At 43.8% G+C, this 19823-nt stretch overlaps 2 protein-coding genes across 2 annotated transcripts; both read left to right on the top strand.

The window, feature by feature from the left end:
* Positions 1–2294: 2294 nt before the first annotated feature.
* On the top strand, positions 2295–6539 carry rae1 (ribonucleic acid export 1; the record flags this gene model as incomplete). Its single annotated transcript, XM_084348516.1, has 12 exons — positions 2295–2427; positions 3134–3251; positions 4000–4104; positions 4254–4346; positions 4432–4518; positions 4600–4686; positions 5102–5173; positions 5265–5372; positions 5541–5647; positions 5799–5874; positions 6111–6305; positions 6450–6539. Exons 2-12 carry the CDS (start codon positions 3162–3164, stop codon positions 6537–6539), a joined length of 1110 nt encoding a protein of 369 aa, XP_084204642.1. The 5' UTR covers positions 2295–2427; positions 3134–3161.
* A 2689-nt stretch (positions 6540–9228) lies between these two features.
* On the top strand, positions 9229–19647 carry LOC311255085 (RNA-binding protein 38-like). The gene is made up of 4 exons (XM_084349267.1): positions 9229–9638; positions 11638–11761; positions 12457–12511; positions 17832–19647. Exons 1-4 carry the CDS (start codon positions 9426–9428, stop codon positions 18172–18174), a joined length of 735 nt encoding a protein of 244 aa, XP_084205393.1. The 5' UTR covers positions 9229–9425; the 3' UTR covers positions 18175–19647.
* The last annotated feature ends 176 nt before the right edge of the window (positions 19648–19823 follow it).

The following is a 19823-nucleotide window of genomic DNA, read 5'->3' as shown; positions in this document are numbered from 1 at the left end:
TGTGTATAATAGTTTGTAAATTGTTATTAAATACTGTGTAGCTCATCTATAAACGTCACAAAGTTGCAGCTGATGTTTATAAATCTTTACAACTGCTTCAAAAACAGTTTATAAAGCATCTGATTGTTAGTTCACAGTGAAATAACTATAAACTAAAGTTTAATTAAGTATAAATTCACCATTTATTACTGATGGTTATTCTAAAGTGTTACCAACAGTGTAGATTTATTGCCTCTGTGCACATGGAGACAGTCCAACGCTGCTAAAAGATCAGTCTAAAGGTGCAGAGGGAAAATCCCCTAATCCCCTCATCAACGCACACACCTTTGAACTCCAACAATAAACTCAGGCCCACCCTAATCGTTGAAGGCCTTGAGTGATCAGCAGCAGCACAAGCACATGAAGAGACATGCCAATAGACCCAGTGAATTACTGCAACAATGTGCAAAGGGCTCCACTTTGATAGAGAGTTAATGGGGGTGGGGGGTTGGCAATGAATGACAAAACAAGAATCCAGCACTGAGGTACAGATTATACATGTGCTTCACTCCGGTTTGAGGACAGGATCAGACCTTTAAAGTCAAGGAGGAAGTGAATGTGTCATACCCACAAACCAAAATGACCTTTTACTAATGTGCTCTTCTGTTTCTCAGCCTCTGTCTGTGTATATAGGGGGCCATCGGAAACAATCCATATATGACCTGAAACCACAGAAAAACCACATTTCCATGAGCAACATACATCACTCACTTCACTTAAGATGTTCTTTTCCCAGCAGAGGTCACTTTACATGGCTCATGCTAACTCATATAAACAACAAGAGTCCTCTGTATCCACTACAAACATTTGTAAACCTCACTACTGCCATAATACTAACAATTTAAGACTGTACAAATCTATTTTGCTCAAGGACTCTTCAGCAGAGTGGATGCATGCCAACAGGTCCTGCAAGTGACAGTCATCATCATCCCACTCGTTAAAAACGGAAGGAGGCTTTTATGCTGTGTCGCAGCAGTACCATTATGAGCTCAGCTGCTGACACTTTCAGCCTCAGGGATGTACAGCTTCTCACGATTTAATTAATGCACCGTATTCTACTCATCTGCTTAATTTATACAGACTCATTCATTATAGCCTACATCTCCCAATGGAGCTACAACCACACTAAGTGTTATCGTGTTTGACTGCATGCCGCAGATTAATGTGAAGCACGGGGAAATATGTCCATATATTAGGGCCTGTTGTGCTGTAAAATTGACCTTGCACTACAATAAATCCTTATCATATACACCTCACCTAACTGTTGATCAACCTTATTTCAATTTTGTCTTCAGGCTCACTCTGCAGGTGGACATCATCTGAACCAAGTTTTTTTTATTACCCGCAGAGAACGTGAGGACGATGCACTTTGGCACAGTTTCCCTTTGCACATAACTGGCTTCATTTTTAATTTTCCTTGATGTGATTATTTTCCATGCAAGCAAAATCTATGTGTGTTGGAAATACAATACGTTTACTAAAGTAGTCTGCTAAATAAGAACATTTTTAGGTCTTGTATCTGACTTCAGTATTTCCATTGGTGCTAGTTCACGACTCGACTTCACTACATTTCACATGAAAATGTTGAATATTTAGCCTTTGTTTAGGCTATTTGACTGCTGTTACTATTTACTATGCAGATTAAGATTTTACATTCAAAAGATAGTTATAATCACCTTGTAAAATAATCTGACTCTATAAATCAAAATGTGAAGTAGTTACAACTAGCTCAATGATTAATTGCAACATAGGCTACTGCTTGCTAATGCATCTGTTATAATAAAACACTGAAGGAGGCCATTCTACCTACTGATCATCTTTAATGCATCAGACAGATTGTGATAATATTTCTATTCTATTACATTAACTTCATTTTGAGTGCAACACATTTACTTGTGATGGAGAGGACTTTTTATAAAGCCTACTTTATTACTACTAGTACTTGAATAAAGGATGTGCCTACCTCTTTAAAGAGTATTATTATTACCCTACTTTATATGATACTGTATGTGGCAGACAGGTGAGGTAGATAACTTACTGAATTGTGGCTCGAAGGACCCATGGACACTTTTTCTACCTGGCTCCTGTAGCTTCTTAACTGTACAGGAATAGGCTAAGCTAAGGTTAGTTAAGGTCCCAAGATAACTATTGACGACACACGTCTCTAAACTGCATCCCCCAAGCACACCGTGGTTGCTCTCCAGTGAAGAGTCAAGTGTCTTGCTGTTGTGCGCTGCCTCCTAGTGGTTACTCTTGAAACTGCATGCTTCCATGGGGTCTGATACGTCACCAAACTGCGACACGCCGAAAAACAAGCGCCACATTTTTGTTGCGGCAAATTATTTGGGCTTTTTCAGCAGCGTACAGCCACAGTTTAACAAATCTGGGGTATGTATATTCACCTAGTTACGGGATGATACTACAGATGGTACCGTGTTTAAATCTGGTGTTTGACAATGTCGCTGCGCAGCAGAGTTTGTAATCTTGTAGCTAACGTGACCGACCACAGTAGATGGTCTCAAAAACTAGCTAGCATTAGCCATCGTTGAATTATCTAACATTCGTCAAATATATTTTCTTACCCCCATAATTGATAAAGTAGTAGTACATACGCTTAAATATCATAAACGGTTCAACTGCACATATAACGTAACAATGTTAACAAGCTGTGTTGTGTTTAGAAGCTAATGTTGGCAGCGGCGTCTAACGCTGGTTAGCTAGTTAGCTATAATTAGCTGTCAGCTATATCTTGTCAGGTGTCAAATGTTTTGGTTTAACTTCTCCCGAAACCTTACCTGTGTCACTGGAGTTACGCTTGCTAACTGAGTGATATGATAAAGGTCTGGTATCAAATATGATTTAGTGTATGCTGACGCTGAAACGTTAGCTCTAGTGTTGCACACATGCAGTCACATCACTTGCTTGCTAACACGCCCTTTTGAGATTCAACTACATCGTTACATCCAGTTTGTTTGCATCGTTATCTGTTACCACGATTTGGCTTTTGACGATATTTAGTCCCTCGAAAACAACAGCCAAATGAATGTAGACTGCCACCATGTAAATAACACCATGTCTTTGTCTTCTCTCACAGGCGTTCATTGGGATAACGTTAATGCACTATGAGTTTATTTGGGACAAACGCCGGGTTTGGTACAGGAGGGACCGGTGTCTTCGGAAACACAACAACAGACAGTCATAACCCCATGAAGGTAAACCAGTGGAGTGTATGGGCTTTATAAGTTATCATGATCTCTCGTAAACCCTGCCTCCACCTGGACCCTGTTCTTCAAACAAGTTGTCATCAAGCTAAAATAATCCTGTTTAAATCTCAACCAGACTTTTTTTAATTGATGATCATCGTGCTGCAAACCATACTAAAATCAAATAACAAATTCATGTATTCTTGTCAAAGTAAATATATGTAGATGAGTAGATATGTTCTGGCTTCATTTGTCTTTTAACAGTCAGCATCTTTTAGTCCATTTCATTTTACTCACTTTATCTCATTGAATTTGGTTTGGTTCTTTCTTGTTAAACTTTGTTTTGTTTTGTTTGTTTTTGTATAATTATAGGTAACTCTTGATTGTGAAAGTGTAATTGTGATAATTACACCAACAGATTATAGTGATTTTACAATAACCCACTGCTTCTTATAATTACATCAATATTCTTTCATTATATGGCGAGCCATTTGTATCTGAAATGAGTTCATGTAAGGTTTCACCCTAAAATGATCCAGTTACTGTCAACAATCCTGCACTTTTGCAAGTTTTGGCTAAACGACTTGCTGCAGTACAGATTAGTTTTAAATTCACTTTGAAGAACCAAAAGATCCAGACTTCTGTCAAGTCTTCAACATTGTAATGCATAACTCAGTTATCTATTTATGAATAACGGCATCCTGTTTACTGTCTTGATGTTTTTCTTTGTTGTGTGTGTTCCTGACTTGTCCTACAGGATGTTGAAGTGACTTCACCTCCAGATGACAGCATCAGCTGTCTGGCTTTCAGTCCCCCCACCATGCCAGGGAACTTCCTCATCGGAGGATCCTGGGCCAACGATGTGAGTTATGTATTCAGTACCAACATGTGTACACTAATAGATAGATTTAGTTAACCCAAGATGATAGTAATTTTCCAGGCTTGTCTTACATGAAGAACTACTTCTGCACTACATAATGAGTTTGACTATGTTTAATCATCTGTCCTCAGGTCCGGTGCTGGGAGGTGCAGGACAATGGACAGACTGTCCCCAAAGCCCAACAGATGCACACAGGTCCAGTGCTGGATGCATGCTGGAGCGATGTAGGTCTCATCATACAAAGTCTTTTAAGCCCTGTAATCGGCTGAGCCACAGAATAATTTATGATGTGCTGTTCTCTTTAACCAGGATGGGAGTAAAGTCTTCACTGCTTCCTGCGACAAAACAGCCAAGATGTGGGATCTTAACAGCAATCAAGCAATGCAGATTGCACAGGTAAGATGAGCTCCCCAGATCAAATCTGTGGTCAGAAGAATGAAGCAGTCATCTTACACCCCTCCCCATTTCTCTTCACAGCATGACGGTCCAATCAAAGCAATCCACTGGATAAAAGCCCCAAACTACAGCTGTATCATGACTGGCAGCTGGGACAAAACACTGAAGGTACAACAGCCATTTCAACACATCTGTCAGTGCTCGAAAGGACATTCTCAAGAACATCTGAAAATACAAGACAGTGAAATATGATGCAGAAAGTCGAGGCTCAGTGATACATTCATGATCGTGAAGGCTTATCAGATGCCTGAACACTGACCTGAGTGAGGGTTTGACTACTCTGGAACGTTGCCACATCAGTTTCATTTTTCATTTTGATGATTGCCAGGTGAACAGTAGAAGTTGGGCGTTCAAGTAATAAATACACCAGGATTGTGCTGCTTTTTTTCTTGATTCATTTGTTTAGTCACCTGAATGTCAGTGTACAATCACTTCAAAAGAACTAATCAGTGAGCAGCATTTAAAACATTGTGTTTATTGTATGACTGAGGAACATGACAGCCTTTTCTGTATTTCTCTTCAGTTCTGGGACACCCGCTCTCCCAATCCCATGATGTCTCTGCAGATGCCAGAGAGATGCTACTGTGCAGATGTTGTAAGTCCACAAATGTGATGCTTGCTGAGTAAATAACGGATAATGTGGATTTCTTTTTGTGTTTTTTAACCTCTCTGGCTGTTATATGTAGGTATATCCCATGGCAGTGGTTGCCACAGCTGAGAGAGGCCTGATAGTGTACCAGCTGGAGAACCAGCCCTCTGAGTTTCGCAGAATAGACTCTCCTCTTAAACATCAGGTGAATTTTCCTCCTCTGTGAGATTAATATTTCTCTGTATACATTGTGCCTCTTACTTGACTTGATACTAAATATAAAGCAACGCTCTAAAAGATATAAGAGGTTTTTTTTTTGGTTTTTTTATGTATGAATGTCAATTCAATGTACTTTTCTGTCCTGGTCCTGCAGCACCGCTGTGTTGCCATATTCAAGGACAAGCAGAACAAGCCCACGGGCTTTGCACTGGGAAGCATTGAGGGCCGAGTGGCCATCCACTATATCAACCCTCCAAACCCGTGAGTGTCTAAAACAATCAATGTTCTTACAAGTGAATGAGCTTTTGATGTCTTGCTACAGATGTTTCTTTAGTTCAGTCGAATTCAAGCATGTGTATTATATTGTTTTTACATCATTTATGACATGAAAGTGTTCCCTGATCCCTTTTAGAGCCAAAGACAACTTCACCTTTAAGTGCCACAGGTCCAACGGAACCAACACGACCACGCCACAGGACATCTATGCTGTAAGTTGTTCTGAGTTTTTACAATACACCCGTGATTATGTTATTTCTGTATCCTATGAATAATGTCATGCTTCCCTCTTTTATTTGTTGGATTTGTCATATCTACTGATTTTCACAGTAGTTGTATTGGCACCATCTTGCTGTCTTTGTGTATCTTTTCCCAGATTCAGTCGTTACACACACTTACCAGCCTAGTTATAATGTTTCACCTACTAGTTTTCATTTTCTCCTATCAGGTGAATGCTATCTCCTTCCATCCTGTCCACGGCACCCTGGCGACAGTGGGCTCAGACGGCCGCTTCAGCTTCTGGGACAAAGACGCTCGCACCAAGTTGAAGACCTCAGAGCAGCTTGACCAGCCCATCACAGCTTGCTGCTTCAACCACAATGGCAACATCTTTGCGTATGCTTCTAGTTACGACTGGTCGAAGGTAACACGACTGCTTTTTTTAACATCTTATTGTACAGTACAGTCCTGACCATCCACCATTCTTTATTTGTTTTATCATTCTTGACCTCATTTGTTCCGTTGTGGTTGTCCTCGTTTCTCATATTTTGTAATCTGAACTCCTCAGGGCCACGAGTACTACAACCCCCAGAAAAAGAACTACATCTTCTTGAGGAACGCTGCCGAGGAGCTGAAGCCTCGGAACAAGAAATGGTGAGAGAAGGGCCGCCGGTGTCTGTAAGCCTGGAGACTGTTGTCGCTGGACTGGGCTGGGCTGCCCTACTTTCTCAGTGCCCTTGGGACTCACAGTGGGGCCTTTAAAGGCACCCCATGATCCCTGGCATGCATGTATGTAGGCAGTAACGATAGACATGATTCAGATCTCAGTACTGCTATGTACTGCTACAAGCAGCTGTTAAGTATGGCAGTGGTACTGAACTGACCTGAGTGAAGTCATTCTGAAGGCTTGTGTGGTTTCTGCTGTAACAGTGTGCACAAACTGCCTCTGCACTTGTACAATCAAGACTTTTGTGGGAAAGTCTATTGCTTTTTTACAGCATTTTGCTTGTATGAAGTAAAGCTTTGTGCTGTATTTACTGACATTTAAAGGTTTTTTAAAGTCTGCTATTTATTAAATTATGAAGATGACAATGAAAACATTCAGCAAATATTAAACATAGGCGAGCAATCCTTTAGAGTAAATCAACAATCTCCCGCCTGCTGAAGAGTGATATTGTACCTTTTTTTTATTCTGTGCAGAAAGCCTCACAGTGAGCACACTTTCAGAAATAAACAAAACAAAACCTCAGGAAAATGTTCCCTGTGACTGACTGCTGCCTCCTGTCTTTAGATTCGTCGTGCCAAGTCGCATCTCTTGTGAGGAAATGCGGAAGACCTGCTGCTTTAGTGTGTGTAAACGCTCGAGACAGACTCCTTCCTTTCGGAAAAACACCTGGACCAATGCTGTGGCGCTGCGTACTGTGCATGGACCAATCAGAGGGGCCTACCCAACCTGGCGTTGATGACAGCTGCGTGACAATTGGTCTTAGAGGTCATCATAGAGGGGGAGGGTTTTACTTGTCATTCGTCTTGATGTTTCAGTTATTTTTTTAAATGTGTCCAGCTCTTCATTTTTTTTACAGCTCTCCAAAGACTTTTCATTCTCTTCTGACTTGCTGTTTCTCCGTGGTTTAGCTCCATTAATGAAACTGGGATGTAAAATAAATAATTAAGTGCATACTAATAGATCTGAACATGTTTATTCCAACCTGAGCGAGTAAGTAGGTTTAAAAATAACCTATTGTGTTTGCTGTATAAATGTTGGGGATTCAGAGAACTGTACTGTGCATGTGAAACCATGAACATCACCACCATCTCATACTTCAGCTGTAAATCTCTTCATCACTGGATAAACTTTGGTCCACATCTGTATCACCATGACCCCTCCTGTCTGCTTGTTTTAATGCAAGTTAACCAGCAGATGGAGCATTTTCCCTTTCAGAAGTTACCTGTAGATATGCCTAGGAGCTGAGCGCTAAACATGACAAATGAGATCAAAGCAGGACAGTGGGGTTCTTCATCCAGCTTACGTCCTTTTGACAGGGATACACAGCTGGAAATAGGGGGGACTTATCAAGAGGATATGAATGAGGTGGCATGGGCAGCTACAAAGGCCATGTGTGAAAGGTGAGCCAGTTCATAGAGGCGAAGGTGTGAATTAAATGCCTTTTTATTGAGGTCATTAGAGTGTCACCTCACTGTCAAGCCTGACCCTTGATACTTAGCAGTGAAGCTCCAAGGCACCAGGGGCGGGAAGGCGTGCTGCTGCCACAGTTCACCGGCTCCTCTCAGCTTTCATGGGGTGATGCTGGTACCACTTCTCTAGACCACTGTCTCCTGGCCTCCAGGTCCACCGCACTCATGATCATAAATACAGTCGACTCCCAGGCTCCTATAAGCACCAGGAGATTTATGTGTACTTGGACAGTCGAGCAATTAGAAAACTGAGAGTTGGATTGACCTGTTGCTGGATGTGGCCTTTCCTGCAGAGGTTATCAGTGTTGCTGAGTCACATGTGGATACAAGTAGGAAGCACAACTGGAAAATAAGAGTACACGCACAACGTTTGCTCCTTTTTTCCCCCTATTTTTCTATAAACGTGCCAATCATTTGCTTTTATGATGGGGTAATAAGAGGAGGCCTGTTGAGGCGACCTCATTGAAGGTTGTCACATTGTACTTTCACCACAAAAGGACAGCTACTTATGCATTTCAGAGCTCTGCCTTTCCATAAAAAGGAGTTATAAAAAATCATACTAACTTTATATATGACGACAGTGGTCTTGAATCAATCTCATGGTGTGTTGTACTCACTTTGATAGAATATATTTGTGAGATTTAACTGATTATATCTCAGTACATTAAGATATAAAAATGACAAGTCACACTTTCACTATAGATATATTAAGTGACAGGGAATTTTCAAAGTAAAAAGGTACAAAGCCAACATGAACAGATTACAAAATTAAAGCTTTGTTTTTAGTTGAGGTTTCTTTGGTTTCAGCTGCACTCTAACTTTTCTAATGGCTGTATGTGCCATCTCATGGTCATAAACCAAAGTCATACTTTAACTGCTGCTCAATATAACGCTTGCAAACGTGAATTAGTCCAGAGGCAGCAGCACAAAGCACCATGTGGCAGAGCCGCTCTGTGTCGAGCAGCACGGCGCTTTCTTTGTGTTGTAAAGGACAAAAGCAGGTGCAGCGAGGCGCCGGGAGAAGGCGGACCAATGGGAGGAGCCGCTGCGCAAGTTGGCACCGAGCGGGGACGCCGATTGGCCAACAGTTCTGCGTGGGCGTGCCCTGAACCGTGGCGTATAAAGTCTCCCGGCACATTTCCTCGCAGGAGCAACCAGTGTGGACGCGACCAGAGGATACCCCGCGGTGTGAGTCACAGTTGTCACCAGGTCGTTTCAACTTTAAGCGACAGGAGAGGAAACGTACAGCAGAAACAGCGAGGCTAACTTTAGTTTGACTGATGCTGGGACGCTGCTGAGAGCTTAGGAAACCTTCAGCGTGCCTCCCGGTCTTCTCTCCGGCTGACCAATGCTTCTGCATCAGTTCATGAACGGAGCTCTGGACGTCATGCATCCCACACCGCTTCAGAAAGACACTACTTTTACCAAAATCTTTGTGGGCGGGCTGCCGTACCACACGAACGATGCCTCACTGAGAAAATACTTCGAGGCCTTCGGGGACATTGACGAGGCTGTGGTGATAACGGACAGACAGACCGGTAAATCCAGAGGATACGGCTTTGTGAGTACAAAACAAGACCAGCCCCGCACCTCCACATCCACCACGAGCCCAACACCTCGCTCTCATTCACAACTTTGATCACTAACCGCACCACAAGTTCCTCATTTGCTTCAAATCCGCCCCACAGCTTAGTCCCTTGCTATTACTTGTGTTTTGGTGTTTGTGTTCAATTTATGACTAAGGCCCAAATGTCTGTATCTACTGCATGTAATCATTCAGATTTATGTCAAAGGTAATCCTCCTCCACTGAAGCTTACACGCATAATTGCACAGCACCTCTGTTTTTTCGCCTGGCTGGCTGTTATTTTAGCTTAATGAGGATGAGGGATCACACAAGTTGATGGGTAACTAAGAAGATTATATTTCAACATATGTCTGATGTGCTCCCCCCCTCAGTGTCCCCCCCTTACTCACCCCTGAGCAACCCCAGCTTAGGGCTATGGGTGTGTGTGTCTGCACTACTTGCTTGCTTTATATGGTTATTTTGGAGCAGTGGGGAGGTTGACCTTGCACACCCTGCCCTCCATTGTCAAGGGCCGGAGCAGTCGCCTGTAGCACATGATTTACATCACATCTTGGCAGCTGAGAGAGAAATTCCGGCATCAACAAACTAGGTCTCTCATATACTACAAAATTATGTCTCTTTGATCCGATCTAATTGAGTCTGCTGACAGTCTAAGCTGTAGAAAATACTTTTAAAGTCCGAGCTGAAGTTGTGTCTTCTGATCCGAGCTCATGGTGTAAGGTGGGGAAAACTGCTGTTTTCCCTAATCCTAATTTGATCCTTGGCCAGAGTTGCTTTACAAAGTCAGGTTAATGAAAAATATCCAAGGACCCTTGTGATGTCTAACTTAATCCGCACTAATAGGTGACACATCCAGCTCCAGGCACAGATACAGATACTCATTCTCTCTTTGACACAAAGAACAGAAGCAGCACCAGAAATGCAAATATTTACTAGAACCTTGGAAAGACGCATCAGCAGCACTAATGTACTGCCGGGCCAAAGAAGGAATGGAAAACTGCTATGTGTGCATGTTTACTTCTAAAGTCAGAATTGGAAGACAATTGCTCTGAGTGTTTACACATCAGCTCCCTAACCCAGAGGAAAGCTGTTCTGGTATCAAACGGTTGTGTGTAGGAGCCAGTGTTTCAGGTTGAACAGGCTCGGGCCGATGTGGGTGCTGCCTGGGACAAGACACACATTTTGTGTGGCATGAGGCAACCTGCTAATTCTGTTTGCAGAGCGTTCCAGTCTGAGAGGTAGCCGGCAGCAGGAGGGGCGCCCCCAAAGCTGAGCGCACCTTTTTTCTAAACACACTTCAGAGGTGGATTAGTAGAAACACCCCCTCCTCCCCCCACAGCCAGGCTCTTCACAGTGTAAACACAGCCTCACTCCTTCCTGTGTGTTCACAACACAGGCCCTGGAGTGGGCTTTGTTCCGGATCCCTCCACTATGAAGAGGCATACTTTATTTTTTTATTTTTTTTTTAAAGAGTCCTCTTAAACAATGTGAGCCGTGGCCTACATTCACTGCCCGGTCCACACACCGAGGTGACTGAACCCTCTGAGTTGGCAGAATGTGGCAATCAAAACAGAAGGGCTCGTCTAATGCCAGGAGGGAGAGAGGAGGGGTGGACTAATACAATCTCCTTAATATTTTGTCCCTAATTGGATAAGCTCCTTGTTGCTCTTCCCAGATCCATATTTCAGCAGGTCTGCCCATGGCTGAGTGGCACTCAAGTGGCTGGCTATCACTGCTGTGGGCAGTTTTCAAAGCTTAGCATTGTGCTTTGTTTGTAGTTTCCCCTTCTTCTTCAGAGAAACAGAATCTGAACAGTGGAAAGCCTGTAGGGGGAAGTTTCTGATAAGACCAACCCTTTTTCTTTTATGCATTTCAACTGTTTTGTTTAGCTTAAGTAACTGATGTGTCACCAGCTGTGTTTGTCACATGAGACAATGTTTTTGCTCTTGTTGACGAGTGTGGCTCTGTCATCAGGTGACAATGACAGACCGAGGAGCAGCAGAGAGAGCCTGCAAGGATCCCAACCCCATAATCGATGGCAGGAAGGCCAATGTGAACCTGGCCTACCTGGGTGCCAAACCCCGCAGCATACAGACAGGTGAGAAACAAGCAGTGTTGCAAGCAGGCAAACGGAGCCCATTTAATACATGTTTGTGTGATTTAGCAGGCTGACAAATCCTCATTACAAACTTCGGGATAAGGGTGTCAATTATTTTTTTATATCATGTATCAATGATGCAATTTCTGCTTTTGATATTATTGAAAGTACCAAAGATGTAACAAAAAGGCAGCCCTACAGTCAGATTTTCAACCCAGGGCCGCTCAGATATCAATATTATCACAAATGTTTTCACGTGTTCAGTGACTTCTTCTGTATTTGCAGTGTCAGTGTCAGTGTTGTGCATTTAAAGGAAAGATTATCTCTTTATTTTAGACTTTTTTTCCTTTAGTCGTGCCAGTTGTTTTATATTTTTATATATAAATTCTGCTATCATGACAACCTTACTAAAAGGTTAAAGAGATAGCTAACTTCCATTTAATGTGTGTGACATAGTTCAGTGCAACAATCCACTCTGACCACATGCATCAGATTATTTTTACATACCAAATAACATTCAGTTTCTTCTATGTTTTATTGCTCGCTGCGCATTAGAAACTGTTGTTCCATCCGTGGTGGGTTTGAAACAGGCACTGCCTCTGTCTCTCCATGCCCTCTGTGTATTGTTCTCTGATCCTCCTCTGTAAATGCAAATGTGTGTGTGTGTGTCTGACAGCCGGCCTCCTATCTTCCAGGCATATCCATCGGAGTGCAGCCCATTCACCCAGCGCTCATCCAGAGGCAGTATGGGTAAGTGAGCGGGAGTGGGCGCTTGTTGTATTCTCTTGTATTACTCTCAGCGGGACACCACCAGGCTACTCCTTCTTTGACAAACATGGCCTCTAGAAAGTACATGTCAGTTTCTGTGTCCACATGCAACCCCTTGAGTAGGCCATTAGCATATTTGAGTTTCATGGGGCTGGGAGGGCTCGGAGATGGTTCACATATCTGTGGTAATAGAAAGAGCATTCCAGAGGTGAATGTGTGACTCACTCGTTGGCTTCTGTCAGGAGCCTCTTGACTTGTGTTGTACCTGCCTAAATGGGCTCTGTCACTAAGAAGGCTTCCTAGAAATGCTTGTGTTGTAGAAACAGGATGGGTAGCGTCTAGGAGCCGCGGTCTGCTGAGCGGCTAATGAGCGTTTCACTGCAGTAATGACTCTCCTCACCCCCTGCAGCTCTCAGAATTCATCCCACACCGACATATTTTATAGACAACATCAGATCTGTCTCGAAGATGAAAATACCACAAGACGTCAAGTATACTGTATAAAAGGGGTTTAGTGTACATGCTTTGACACATAGTGCTAATAGACTCACAGACAGTTCATAGTTTCAGGTGATTATACACGAGTGAAAACCTAATTATTAATGTTATATTCTGCTCCTTAATTCTACGCACTGGAATTTTTTAAGATATATAACAAATGCTGAAACAAATGGTTGATTTGTTTCATTAGTCACCCAACAGAAAACCAATCAACAACTATTCTGATAATTGTCAACATTGGCTGGTTTTAGCTTCTTAAATTCAAGGATTTTCTGCTTTTTTCCCTGTTTTTTAAGTGATTTTAATTTGAAAATCTTTTACAAAATGATTGAAAGATAATCTTTAATGAAATTAATCATTAGCCTAAGATATATTTTCAGAGTTGTTAAGTCGATCAACAGAAAATGAAACGATTACAAAGAAATTTTAACTGGAAGAGAAAGATCTTCACTGACTGATTTTTAAATGTTTTTTATGCCTAAACAAACAAAATAAACAAACTCTTAAATTTTTTGACTGAATAAACAAACTGACCAACACAACACTGTTTGACTTTGTTTATATGTGGCGGACCCTGCCACCTTTTCTAGCTTCAAACAGTGTTCCGGGGACCCATTTCCCCTGAGAGCAGCTTGTTTTTTCAGTGATGGAAAAGCCCCTTAACTGTGTACATTTTCAAGCAAAACTGAAAGAAACATATTCCAGCTCAGTCAAAACGAGCACTATCAATGTGACAAGATCAGTCAGTTAATCAAAACATAACTGGCAGATTAATATATAGTGAAATAATCAGTAGTTGTAGCCCCAGACGATATACGACCTCAGAGCATGTACTAGCATCATGGAAATCCCAGGGCAGTCCACAGGGACAAAGACAGAATAAGAAACATTTGGTGCTTTTGGAGGCTGAATAAAGTAAACATCAGCTATATCCTCCGCTGTAGGATCACACTGGATCTGCATGGTAAATCTCAGTAGCTAAATCTCATTTTAGGAGGACACTGGGAAGTCCCTCCAATGTTCTGCTACCATAGTGAGCATGGACAGCAGTAAAACCCTGAGGGGTTATAATGTGGAGCGCAGAGCTGCTCTGAGGCATGTGCCTGACAGGTGCTGGCTCGTATTACAGCCCTTTACACCCCCTTAATCTCCCATGACCACCGCCCCAGAGACGTGGAGAGGCGTACGGAGCACCTGTCCGTCCCCTCTGAGGTTCCTCTGTATGGCGGCTGACAGACGCAGGCCTCCCTAAGATGCAGTGGCTTTTCTCTCACCCCAAACCCCTTAGCAACATATGGTGTGAGGAGACGAGGTCTGAAGTAGGATTTTAAGCAGTGCAGTGGAGTATTGCACGTAGCGGTGGTGTGCCCGTTTGGACTGTGTATGTGTGCTGTATAGCTGTGGTCAGCAGATGCTGAGGACTGTGAGGGCCAGAGGGGGTCACTGAGGCCAGGAACATTGTTTTGATGGGGAGGGGAGGAGTTGTCTGTGCGCTTGCAGATTCATCGCCTCTCATGCATCACCTCCTCCGCTCGTTCACTTCCCTTCCACGCTTTCCCACGTCATACGTATCCCTTTTTATTCCTTTAGCACTGGTTTTTACTTCTCCTGCCGCTAATCGCGTTTTAGATGGAGGGTTAAGGCACTGAAAACTGACACCTCTGTGAGACTGGGAGGGAGGAGGGTTTAAAGAGGAGATTGAGGGGGAGGAGGGTATGTGGGGGTGTATTCTGGGACCAATGCTTAATGAGACTGTGCTCCCTAGGAAACCCACCTCTACAGGTGCCAAACAAAACACCTTTTTTTTTCACCCCCTCCTGCTTTCAAAGAATATTCACAATCCTCTCAAACAAAGAGGGAAGGAGGCGGGAAGGAATATCAAGTCCCTCTTCTAAGCACTGTAAGGTGTTGTTAATTCCCCCCACCCAGACCAGTCCCGTCTGCTTTCACACTTGGCGTTGCGGTGAGTCATGCGCTGAAGGTCATTTGTGTTATCGCGGAGAGATATTTAGCTGCCGGGTGTGATATCGCCCCGGCTTTTCACATTAGCTCATTAAGTGGGCTTCATGATGATGATTACTTCAGCCTGTGTTTGTAATATTTATGGGCATCAAATGTTTTCTGGTGAGCACGTCTCTCCAGTGTCTCAGCCTGCCATCCCCAGAGTGGCACTGTGTCAAACACGCACCGACCGACCGTCAGCACAAAACCAGCTGACCTATGATCTTCTGGCCGTCATCCTCATTCCCCTGCCATTGTGTCCCACAATTCACTTGGCATCTGGCATCTCTGTGGCCCGCAGGAACTCTCTGCTGCTGTCCCCAACTTAAGATAGAAGCTAAAATTACAGCTAACATCTCCCATCTCTGCAGATATAATCCAGCAGTGCTTTGTCTCTCTTTAACTGCTCTCAGGCTTACATTTATTTACATGATTTTCTATTCCACGTTACCTACACAAGGTCACTTGATCTTGAGCCTAGATTAAGGCGAACTGCCCGTGGCAACACACTGCCAAGGCCACGGAGAAGGCAGTCTTATTATACACGATGCGAGTGAAAGCACATATACCCCGGGGCGTTAATGTATGGTCGTGTTTGAAAGCTGTGTGTGCAAGTGAATGCCTCTTTGTAAGCAGCTCAATGGCACTGCGAGTGCAAAGTGTAGATTGCGCTCATGGGTGGGGGGTTACATTCACTTGCTTATGCTTACTCGGTACATGCCACTGTCGTCTGGTTTTATGTCCGTCACTTTCCTCCCCTTCAGTTGACAGATGTCTGTGTGTGCTTCTGTAAACTGTTTCTACTGCACTGTTGCTAGAAATGTGGAAACAGGGCATTTGTGCATATTTCTTAAGTATTAGAGTTGTCTTTATATTTTTGAATGTTTTGTAATGTCACATCATAGCTGGGATTTTTCTTTCACAGACAAACAATAACAATAGATTTTTTTATTTTTTTCGGGTTTTTTTTCATGCCTGAATAAACAAGCTGTTCTCAGAGGACAATAAGGTCCCCAGAACACTGGTTGAAGCTAGAAAGGTGGCAGGGTTCGCCACATATAAAAACTAGGAAACTGTGTTGTCCTAAGGTCAGTTTGTTAATTCAGTCATGAAAACAGAGGAGTTTGTTTATTTAGTTTGTTTAGGCTTAAAAAATCTGTCCATGAAGTCCATTGATTAAATTAAATGAATTAAAATTTCTTCCCAAAAACAACGTAGTGCACCTTTAATGATAGAACAGGACCTTTATGTTATTGCTGACAATAATAATCACTGCCATGGTTGCTCTCCGCTGCCAGCTGACCAGTGTACCAGCAGAGGATCAGAAGATGCCCCCAGTACAGGACTAGTCCCGAGGAGGGGGTTTGACAGAAAATGTCTGCCCATCCGCTCTCCCCTCCTCCTCCTCGTCCCTCAGCCAGCCTCTCTCCAAGGTGCCAGTGATGGCTTGAGAGTGCAGTGCGGTGTGCTGTGATGGATTGGAGTGGCTTTTTATCTTCTCTCCTTTTTTGTGTGATATGAACTGAAGAGGTTATGCTGATTGCGGTGTGACTCTTTCCCTGTTATGGCATGGTTTGGGGTTTGCAGTGGAAACTGGTGTGTGGGTGGGTGGGTGGAAGGGGGGGAGGGGCAGGGGCATTGGAGGGGGGTGTGTGTATGTGTGTGTGTTTTGAGAGCGTGATGACATCCCTATCCATGCATGCATCTTTTGCTGTGCTGCTGACTTCATGGCTGCATCTCATTGCTGATCCTCTTCTTCTCCTCGCTTAAATCTATAGAATACAACAAAGAAGTTAAGACTGATACAGTCCATGAAAGGAAGATTCATCAGTACTGAGATGCAGCTGAAGAGCGTATCTCCAAGTGACATTTGTCGTGACTATCTTGTGTGATGTTTTCCCCCAAAAGCGTAGTATCAAGGGTAATGGCTCTCAAAAACAAAAAATCAGTTACATCACCCTCTTAATGGAGGAGGGGGGTCCTCTCCTCTATGCCACAACCATCCCTCCCTATAGAAAACACACCCAGGAGAGATACTTCAAGTCTTGTCCAAAAATACTCCTCTAAAGCCCTCTCCCCTTCCCTTTCCTCCGTGGATAAAGCTGCAAAGCAAAGACCAAAAGAGAAGGAGAGACAGTACAGTCCCCAGACCCCACAGCTCTAATCAGCTACATCTGAGGCCCATGAGGCCCGGCGGAGCCTGGCACCCAACCCTGATGAGCTCCCCCGCCACCACCACCTCCCCCAACTAGCATCACCTGCGATTGTCTGTGTGAGATTTACAAGTGAGAACTAAGAGAACGGCAACTTCTGCACAGCCCTCACGCTCTTCCCCTTTTTTGTCCGTGTGTGTGTGTGTGTGTGTGTGTGTGTGTGTGTATGTTTGTGTGTGTGTGTGTTTGAGTGTGTTCAGCGAGTGAAGAGCAGCAGCTGTTAAAACACTCTGCTGATGCCTGAGCTTGAAAACCTGCCAGTAACGGCTGACTCTATCATCCCACCTCCTCCCCTTCCCTCCCGTCTACCTCAGGAGGCCCTACCCAACAGGTTTGGTAGGTTTCACTAACTGACACAGAGGGTTGAGTCACCTTCGCCTCCTAACCTCCCCTGCCTCTCGTCTCTTTAGTCTTCAATAACAGTGAATATCTGTGTGAGAACTCTTTAAGATCAGACACCTACTGAGAGTTTATATTGCTAACAGGCCCACCCTCTGGGACCAATGTAAACAATAGGAGCCAGGCTCTGGGGTTTCTCTGCTCTGCTGCCTCTAATAACCGTGTTTGGTCTTTGTGTCTGTGTGCAGGATGGCCCAGCCATACATCTACCCACAAGCCTTTGTGCAGCCCAGCCTGGTGCTGCCCACTCAGGTTTCCAGCTCCGTCAGCAGCAGCCCCTACCTGGACTACAGCGCCGCATACAGCCAATACGCCCAGGCAGCCTTTGAGCAGCAGTACCCATATGCCGCCTCCCCGGCGGGCTTCCTTGGCTACAGCTACGCCACCAGCCCTTCAGCCACTGCCGGCCCAGCAGCCGCAGCCACAGCTCCGGCCACCGTCCACCCCTCCCTCCCTTCCGCCGCTGGCCCAGCCCAGGCCTTCCTGCACTACGCCCCGCAGCAGCACATCCAGCCGGATCGTATGCAGTGAGAGGAGAAGGAAGTAGAGAAGGAGGTGTGCAGGTGGAGGAGAAGTAGGGAGGAGCGGGTGCGGACCTTTTGGAAAGATGATGGGAAAACACCCTATAGGGTGACCCAGCTATTATCAGCAGGGGCTTTCAGGAAAAAAGGGTGGGACTATTGCACTATACGATCAGGATGAGCTGTTTGCTCATTGGTTAAAGGGTGAAATGGGTGGGAGGGGTCGGAGGACTGTCTTGGTTCAGGTTGGGAAGCTAAACAGCATAAAGTATGTGGTCGCTTCCAAGGGCTTCCAGAAGCTGACACTTCATTTTTTTTATTTTTATTATTATTATTATAATTTTTATTATTGTATTAATGTCAATGTCCATGTTTGTTGGTATGCCATTATTATCAATGTTACCTTGTTGGCTCAATCAGTGGAAGTTATGTGTGTCCATGGTACATACTGATGACTGTTGAGAGCAGTCTGGGACAACACCTCCTCCTGACTCCAGATTATCTGGGGTGGACATTAAGGGTGCTGCTGCTTTAGGACATTGGGGGACAGTCAGGGGTGTAAGGGTGCAGGGTGGTGACAAGGAGGCGTCCAGCCATTCTCTCAACCTATCCAGGTAGAGCACTGCTTCATGAACAAACCTCCAGCGCTCAGCTTCGCACAGGAGGACGACAAGAGATTTCACCTCAAGGACAAAACAGAAAGTTTCAGTATATAAGACAGTGGGAGCACCATTGTTGTGAGACGGTGATGTGAGGAGTACACATTTTTTTTAAATTCTTTTTAATTAAAGAGGCCTTAATAAAAGAAGAAACTCCTTGGTTTTTTTTTTTTTAATCTCCTGATTTTTCAAGCGCTCCCCCCACCACAGAGCCAAGGGCAGAGAGCCCTTTGTAACTGGCCTTTCAGCTGTCAGTTACAATAATCTGGCTTACTCTGATCTTGATCATTTCAAATGGATGTAGATAATCACATGCAGTATGTGGGTGATGGGGACCGGGGAGCGCTGCGTATCGATGTTGAAAGGTAGCTGACACTGAGCTCAAACACCAGTGTATTTTTCCCCCCTCCTTTTCTCACTGAGATTGTCACAAACTGTTGCTCTCAAAAAGGACATTCATGTACAGCATTTTAAAATGTTTTCAGTCATCAAGTACATTTACGATATTTATATGTAGGTATTTATATGAGGTACTAAGTTAAGGTTTTGTTACTATGACTAGTTGTGGCACTGATTTCCATTTAACCTGCAGAGGCATACCTGCAGATCCACAGGTGTCGTGTTCATTTTGTTTTCTGTCCTGTTGCCATGTCAGTGGATTTGCCCGTGTGCACGGCAACTACAGTAGATGCTTGTTTGTAGATCCTTGACTGGTTGCATCAGAAATTGTCTAGAATTTTTTCAATAAAAATGTCTTTTACAGTCCTCTTCAAAGAAGCCATACCAAAAAAAAAAAAGAAATAAAGACTTTGTATTTAAAGATGCCTCTTGATTTGTTTTGATTTTTAAAATAAAGCATCAGAAAGGTACCATAATCCTGTCCCAGTGTTCAGAACGCCACCACGTGAGTTATTTGTGTTTACAGTGTGTGTGTGTGTGTTGAGGCCGTGTCGTAAGTCACAACAAAACAAATGCAGATCCTGCTGTGATGATACTGCTA

This window comes from Pagrus pagrus (genome assembly GCF_965226575.1).
Source record: "Pagrus pagrus genome assembly, chromosome: 3".
In the NCBI taxonomy this organism is placed as follows: Eukaryota; Metazoa; Chordata; class Actinopteri; order Spariformes; family Sparidae; genus Pagrus; species Pagrus pagrus.
Note: the sequence above shows the minus strand (reverse complement) of the source record. Positions and strands in the feature narration are given on the sequence as shown.

Excerpts from the sequence above, each read along its gene's own strand:
- LOC311255085 (XM_084349267.1), top strand. The coding sequence starts at position 9,426 with ATGCTTCTGCATCAGTTCATGAACGGAGCTCTGGACGTCATGCATCCC. Across the intron at positions 11,762-12,456 it reads ACCCCGCAGCATACAGACAG|GCATATCCATCGGAGTGCAG; the intron begins GTGAGAAACAAG and ends CCTATCTTCCAG. Across the intron at positions 12,512-17,831 it reads CTCATCCAGAGGCAGTATGG|GATGGCCCAGCCATACATCT; the intron begins GTAAGTGAGCGG and ends GTCTGTGTGCAG.